The sequence below is a fragment of the Belonocnema kinseyi genome, chromosome 3 (genome assembly GCF_010883055.1).
Source record: "Belonocnema kinseyi isolate 2016_QV_RU_SX_M_011 chromosome 3, B_treatae_v1, whole genome shotgun sequence".
Taxonomy (NCBI): domain Eukaryota; kingdom Metazoa; phylum Arthropoda; class Insecta; order Hymenoptera; family Cynipidae; genus Belonocnema; species Belonocnema kinseyi.
In genome coordinates, this window is record NC_046659.1 from 36,251,464 (window position 1) to 36,259,753 (window position 8,290).

The 8,290-nt window shown below is 35.1% G+C and overlaps 1 protein-coding gene across 3 annotated transcripts in view; it reads left to right on the forward strand.

The window, feature by feature from the left end:
- Positions 1-3,439: 3,439 nt before the first annotated feature.
- Positions 3,440-8,290, forward strand: part of LOC117169130 (exocyst complex component 4) — a 121,632-nt gene continuing 116,781 nt past the window's right edge. Inside the window, exon 1 of one of the 3 annotated variants that reach the window (XM_033355315.1) lies at positions 3,440-3,592. In XM_033355315.1, coding sequence (XP_033211206.1) covers positions 3,510-3,592 — 83 coding nt within the window. In that variant the 5' untranslated portion in view covers positions 3,440-3,509. The remainder of the gene's footprint in view (positions 3,593-8,290) is intronic. The other 2 variants (XM_033355316.1, XM_033355318.1) reach the window with 2 other exon arrangements.

An 8,290-nucleotide genomic window follows, 5' to 3' on the forward strand; every position in this document is an offset into this window, starting at 1 on the left:
TTTGCTTTGCTTTGCTTTGCTTTGCTTTGCTTTGCTTTGCTTTGCTTTGCTTTGCTTTGCTTTGCTTTGCTTTGCTTTGCTTTGCTTTGCTTTGCTTTGCTTGGGTCTGATCATGTTGAGTGAGGCGTGGGTGGATAAGAAGGAGTGAAAAGGTATGAAAAGAATATTATCGAAAGCATCTGAGCGGAAGATTCAAGCAACAAGAATGGAGCACGTGAAAGGGAGAGGAATGGGTGGCATGGTGTTAGGGATAAGAAGGGAACTGGTGGTAGAGGCAGAAAAGGGAGAGCAGATTCAAGGTACAACAGCTGGAATAGAATGGTTAAGAGGCGGAAGGAACCAGAGTATCTGAAAAAAGATTAAATCTCGGAACTCGCCAAACCATAAGCAATCAGGGTTTTATGATTGTTGGATTTATGGTGGTTTTATTTTTTGGTTTTATATCATAATGAACTTAAAAATGTCTGTGCTCGAAAATCAAACTTGATAAAAGTACTGATTTATAATATTTACGTACATACATCTGGGTGCCCAGTTTAATAAAAGAAAAAAGTTCCTTGTCATTTACCATATCTTTCTCAGTTCGCAAAGATTTTTCACGGCCAATAAAAGAGAAAAATTCGAACTCTAAGACTAAACATTTTTCCTTTTGAAATAATAAAAAACAAGCCGAAAATTAATACACTCAAACTGGTACTCTTGAATTTTTAAATTTTTAAATTCACGTTTTACCATTTTTTAATTTAAAAACTCCGTATTCGAATGTTCAATAATTTCCACGTATAAAATGGAAAGCAGTAATACTTTCCAATTAAACAAGTTTAAATGAAATGCAGATAAACTGCATATTTAGAATTTTTAACTTTTATAAATTATAGACTTCAAAGATTCAGATTCAATTCCAAAAATATTTATCCACTTTATCATCATTATTTTAATAAGTAATAAATGACCAAATATAAATGTTTTTAATTGAAAAATTTTCACTTCAAACGCTTTTAATTTTTAATTGTTGAAGTCCTTAAGTCTGCATTTTGAAAGCCTTTAAATGAAAAATTTCAGCTTGAAAATAAGAATCTAAAATGGAAAATTTGTTAATTGAAAGATTTTCGAATTACGCATTGTAAAGTGAATGGTATCATAATTGAAAATGATAAAAATTCAACTCATTATTTTAAAAGCTGTTAAAATTAAACTTGGACAGATAAACGCTTCCTCTTGTTTTCCATCGACATTTTCTTAATGCCTGGTTGAACCTGATCACGTAAAGCATAACATAAAAACTGAGTGACTGAAAGCGAACTAAACGAATGTCCTGTGATATTCTTGCAGCTTACTAAAAATGACAGTATAGGAAAAAAAGCGCAAAAAATGTCCCCCAAATAAGGAGAGTTACAAAGTAGAGTTGCGGACTGCAGTCAAAATTTGAAATTGATAATGATAAGAGGAAATGGAAGCCCAGGGCAAATTTCGTACGATAGTATACGGTTTATTTGTAAGAATATATGTAATGGTTATGTAAAGACTTTCAAACTCGTAAATGGGGGAGTTTATAAACAAATAAGGCAAATTTTTTTGGTTGAAGATTCATCGCTTTAATTTAAAATTCATTTTCACTTCGTGGAAAATTTGTCTTTTTTTGTAGAAAATTCATCTTTTTAGCATAAGATTCAATTATACCAGTTGAAGATTCCTTAGTTTAGCTAAAAACTGATTATTTTTATTGACAAGTAATTTCTTCTACTGAAAATTTAATTGTTGTATTTTAGTTGAAAAATTATCATTTATAGTTCAAAGTTAAAACATTTGTATGTACATTGGTCTTTTTAATTGAAACTTTGAATATTTCGTTGAAAATTCGCGTATTTTGTTATAAAATTGATATTTTTAGTATAGAATTACACAGACCGACAATATTTTGACTGAGAAACCAGAATATATTTTTCCGAGGGTTTTTGGTATGCTGAATTAGAATCTGAAGTACAAATTTCTCAATCGGCTCTGGTTTTCGAGACATCCGAACCTAAAAGCGCAGAAGCAGCGATTTTTTCCTATGTTTGAAGCTATTTAGCATCGAATTTTTCCTTTCACTAAAAAGCTATAACCACCATTTTAAAGTATAAGTCTCGTTCTTTCAAATATCGTTGAGTTTGCTGAAATATCTTTTTTTTTCTCTGAGATATCACATTTAAAAATTTTCGTATTTGTGAGTTAACCCCAGCTAAAATTCCTGTACGGAAACCTCGAAGGGTCCTTTACATTTTCTTGTACACGAACCTGCACACGAAACTGTACAGGCAATCTTGACGGTTCCTGTGCAGGAATTTGGTGAAGGAAACTGTACATAATCCTGCAAAGGATTCTTTACTGACAAAGGAACGTCTGAATGATTTAGTGCGGTTTCCTGTACAGGTTCCTTTGTAAAGAAAACTGAGGCGCAGGTTTCTATACAGTAACGGGAATAGGATCTCTTACAAAATACCAGCAAAGGAACCATTAGAAGGATCCTTTACAGAAACATGTATATGTTCCTTTACAGAAAGCCATTGCGAAAAATGGTGTTGCTTACAGCTATAAAGTTGCCTTTCTTTTATTCCCTTGAAGATTCAACTCACCATGGAGAGAGCCAAGCCACTAGCAAACCCTCGTGGATTAGTTGCTACGCAATTTCATGTATAGGATCCTAAATATGTTGCTGCATACGAACCCGCACCTCAGTTGGCTCTATACAGGAACCTTTACAGGAACAAGATTACCTGTACAGGTTCGTGTGCAGTATCATGTACAGAAACATGTGCGGGATCTTCCGAGGATCCTGTACAGGAATTTTTAGCTGGGACCTTTAGCTTATATATTATAGCCTGGGTGTTTAGAGTTTGTAACCATAAGATATAAATGCTTAGCGTTCTACATTATAAGATATAGACTTGTCGGTGAAGGATTCTTAGCTCCGAATTTTTCGTTTTATGGTTTGTCAGCTTACGGTATTTGGGCTCCGCTCATGGTTTGTGGGTTAAACTCACAAACATTAAAATTTGAAGTTAGTTTTTTTGGTTAAAATTAATATTTTTAATAAAAAATCTAACTTATTTCAATTGAAAATTCCATAGTGATTGTAATTCAGAGAATAAAAGCAAACCAAAAAATTTCTGCAAATTCAGAAAAATTTCGTTTCTTGAATACCAATAACAAATTCTAGAGAAATTTTTATAATTTGCACTGAAAAACTACAAACAGTATATAATGATTTATAATATATTTATAATTGAAAATAATATACGTGAGAAAAAATTGGAGTTACGGTCACGAGGAAATATAATTTAAGGTGTTCGCACATAAAATGCTGCTGCCGTGCGATGGAAACGGATCACGCACGAGCCTTCCGTGAGCACAAAAATAGCATCCGCCAATCAAGTGTAACCAGTCGTGCTGTGTGCAGTCACTCGGCTTACGAGCCGCTTACATGCCACTAACGTGACGGTTGCTCGTTCGATTCGCCGGATTTTGCGATGTTGCTATTTACCGAAGCCGAATATTTGACGTTTTGTTTTGACCGACATACGTTTTGGAAGCAGAGATTCAGAAACGGTAAGTAAGTAAATAACCTATAAATATTATAATTCTCAACATTATCAATTAAATAAACAATTGAGAAAAACGTAATCCGGGATTACGATATAAGCACAGGTATACATTGTTTAAAGGTTAAAGAATTCTAACAGCAATCATTTTCCCTCCACGCGGTTTAGGTTACGTTACATAGTTTACATCGTAAACAACTATCAAATATGGCATCTAATTAAAAATTAGCATTTTAAACCAGAAGTTTTTATATTTTAGCATAAAGTAATTATTACCATCACCTTCTGTATAACTTAACCTTATCTGACGTCTCTGCCCTAACCTAGATGTGCTAGAGGCGCCAAATTTGAATTTTCGCATTGTTTACATTTTCAAAAAAGTATATTCCAAAAGTTGTATTATATTTTTTCCCATACGAATTCTTATATTATACTACTTATTTTATTGCCTTTTTCTTCCATTTATTGTTCAAGTTCTGAACATTTTGGCTTACAGAGATTTACATAATTAAAATATGACAATGATAATGAACATATTAAAGTAAATTATAAAGTTTAAAAGTAAAAAAATAAAAACTATATCTGTTTCTGAATATGAAAATTCCGACTAACTAAATCTAAATTACTTAAAAATGAGCCTCTAATTCCATTTTTAAAAATCTCCTTCCAATTGTTCATAAAATCCCAATTGACTGTTCATGATTTACAGCCGTTTCTTGTCGCAAATTTGAAAATTGAAAAACAATATCTACAAATAATCCCTTTGAGTAAGGAAAATAATATAAAAGTTAAGCAAATTGAAAAAAATTTGTGCTGAATAATATACTCTTGTGTGGTTAAGTTAAGACTTTTAAATCATCTAATGAATTATTCAAAATATTATACACTTTTTATGTTACTGATTTTCTCTGGCATTTGGTATGGACGCGACGCTCAGTACCTATCTTGCCAATCATTTGCGTTTGAAAATTTAATACAGCATAATATACGCGTAAAAAATAAAATGGATGATGTCAGAATCAGAAGTGATTGTTTTCTTGTGTTCTGAGAAGAATTAAAACAACTTGGAAATGAGCCAAAAAATGACCATTATAAGCTCAGCATAAGTTTCTTCATTCGACTGGGTATTCCGGAGCCAGTGATGATTCTACGAAGTGAAATTTGCGATGAATCCTTAACATCGAGTATATCGCGTTTGGGAGACTTTCAAAGTGTAATCAAGGAACAAGTTGATGGAGCAAAAAATCATTCAGACGAAATGCTACTTATTAAAAAAAATGTAGGAAGTACTTTCATTTCACAGAAAAAAGACAGTGTTAATGAAGCACCAAAATGAGGGTACTATATACCTGCAACAAAAATTACCCTTCCTGTGTGACTTCTTAAATACTTTTAAATATTTAAAATAGCCATTTCTAAATGCATTGCTGATGATTTTGACAGCTTTGCTTATTGTACGTCATTGTCATTCAATTTTAGAATGTGCGTTTTTCGCACTTTGTAAAATTGAGCCGTTAGGCATTTCAGATTAGGTGGTGATATCTAGGATGTCTGCATGCTGAGGGCCAGACAATAGTACCAAACACATTGGACGAAACTTTATTTTTATAATATCTTAGAAAATAATTATTTTTCACGATAAGTGTATTCAGATATTATTTTTATTTTTCAAACGCTATTAAATTAAATAATATAATCGATATTTTTTTGTAACTGAAAAATAATTTGTTTCCAAGTTATTAACTAAAAAGCAAAATGAGAGAGACGATGAGTTAAGGGATAAGCTATCTCTCTCGCGCAGCAATGTGATTGGCTGTTTACAACTCCCCTCTAAATGAAGGTTAGATATTTTACATGTATCCGCAAGTGAAGAGCTATTTTTGAAGCAAAATTGAAAAAACCAATCACGTTAATGTGCGAGAGAGATAGCTTATTTCCCAGCACCAGTAAGTTGTGTCAGAACGCGGATATCACTGGCATGCGCAGCAGTTATTCCTATGTATTTTTAGGTTATAGAAGGCCATTTGTCAACTTCAAAATACACAAGGATCACTACTGCGCATGCTAGAAATATCCGCGTTTGCTCAGAATATAACTTTTCATCTTGAATAATTTTTACCTTAATACGAATACATAGTAGAGCAGAGGCATGTAAAGATTACGAGAAAAGTAAAGCATATGCATGCTAAATTCCCCACGCATGAATTTGTTTCATATTTAAAACGAAAAGGTACTCTTAACACTCAGATCGCAAAATGCGCATTTTGGATGCCTATAAGCGGGAGCAAACCCAGTCTTTCTCTTCCTCCTTATAATAGAGAGAGAGAGAAAGTCAGCTAATCCATGAGAAGTACATTATGAAAAACAGAGACATAGCGATGCGTAAATGTGAGGTTATGTGCTTTGCTCCTTTTTTATACACTGTAAAAAAGATTTGTGTAAAATTACAAAGTTTCGGAAAATTAAATATTGTATCATTGTAAATATTACACACTTCACTGTGTGATTTTACAAAAGTACGTAAAATTACATCCTCTAGCGATGTAAATAAAAGGACCCTCGAACAGCAGTGTAATATTACACACTCGATAAAAATAAAATTACACATTCCCTCGTACGAACTTTACATTCATCAGGGAAAATTTAGTCGCAGCGTGTAAAAATACCATGCGTCGGCAAAATCACTTTCCTGTGATTGAAAAGTACATCGAGATTTTTAATTTGATCAAAGATCTTTAATTTTACCCTGGCGGAAACTGTAAAATTTTGGATTTATAATTAATTTGAAATTTACAATAATTAATAAAATAATATGTGAATACGAAAGCGTCTCTCGTGTTCTTTGTTTATCGATGCCTTCATCCTTCAATTTTGGAGCATTTTTATTTTTAATGCAAGAAAATTGACAGCTTTGGTTAACTTTTGACAGCTTCCACACAAAGTAGACCGAATCCGAGCTATTCCTATTTTGCCTTCTACATTTTCTGCTATTGTAACGGAAAAAATGCGGTTATTCAAAACGTATATTTCATATTTTTTTTACGGAATATTTAAACATAAAAAAATATCACAACAGATTCGTAAAGTTACTCAGATACGCGAGGGTCCTTTTATTTACATCCACCAGAGATGTAAAATTCAATAGATTTTTTTACAGTGTAGGCATTCAATAACGTGAATTTTGCACTCGTGTTAATTACATTTAAAAAAAAAGACATTAGGAAAACGTACAAATTCATTTTGAACAAAATAAAAACTATTCACTCCAATTTTCTATTACGAGACATTAATTAAAAAATTATTCTTTCCCAAATGTGTTTCCTGCTGCTGTTTGATCCTCAATATCGGCTATCTTGCTAGTTTGTTCACCAGACGAATGCCTTGGAGAAATTTTATTTCCTTGACCAGTAACAGAGGTGCCTTATTCTAGTTCGAAAACACGTTGTTGAAAAGGGTAAGTATTTTGATCAAAATTATTTCTGTTACAAGACACAGGGGTGCCTTCCAGTCCCCCACCCCATGAGACGTTGAAGAAAACTTATAAAAATTTGAATTCCATGAATTCCTTGGATTCCGTGAATTCCACGAATTCTTTGAATTCCTTACAGGTGGAGTTTACATGCAAACTTAGATTATTTCTTTCACCAGTCATTAGGATGCCTTTCCGCCCTTACGTGGCGTTGGAAAAGAGGTAGGAGTGCGAATTAAAATTATTTCTGTGACCAGTCACAGGGGAGCCTTCCCGCCTCCACGTAGCGTTGCGTAAAAGGTAGGGGTGCGACCTTAAATTATTTCCTTGACTAGTCATTTGTGTGCCTTTCCGCTCTTACATGACGTTGGAAAAGGGGTAAAGGTGCGACCTTTCATTACTTCTGTGACCAGTCACAGGGGTTCCTACCCGAATGGCTTCCCGCCCCACGTGGCGTTGGAAAGGGGGTAGGGGTGCGACCTTACATTATTTCTGTGACCAGTACCAGGGTGCCTTCCCGCCCGCAAGTGGCGTTGTAAAAGGGGTAGGGGTGCGACCTTACATTATTTCTGTGATCAGTCACAGGGTCCCTTCCCGCCCAACGTGACGTTGGAAAGGGCACCTTAAATTATTCCTTTAACCAGTCACTAGTGTGCCTTCGCGCCCAACGTGACGTTGAAAAAGGGGTAGGGGTGCGACATTTATTATTTCTGTGACCAGGAACAGGATTGCCTACCCGCCCCCACTTGGCGTTGGAAAAGGCGCAGGTGTGCGACCTTACATTATTTCTGTGTTTAGTTACAGGGGTGCCTTCCCGCCCGACGTGTCGTTGGAAAATAGTTAGGAGTGCGACTTTATATTATTTCTGTCACCGGTTACAGGGGTGCCTTCCCGCCCACACCTGGCGCTAAAAAAGGGATAGGAGTGCGACCTTACATTATTTCTGTGAGCAGTCACAGGGTACCTTCTCGCCCAACGTGACGTTGGAAAAGGAGTAGGGGTGCGACCTTACATTATTTCTGTAACCAGTCACAGGGGTGCCTTCCCGCCCCACGTGGCGTTGGAAAAGAGGTAGTGTCGCGACCTTAAATTATTCCTTTAACCAGTCACTAGTGTGCCTTCCCGCCCAACGTGACGTTGGAAAAGGGGTAGGGGTGCGACATTGATTATTTCTGTTACTAGGCACAGGATTGCCTACCCGCCCCCACGTGGCGTTGGAAAATGGGTATGAGTGCGACCT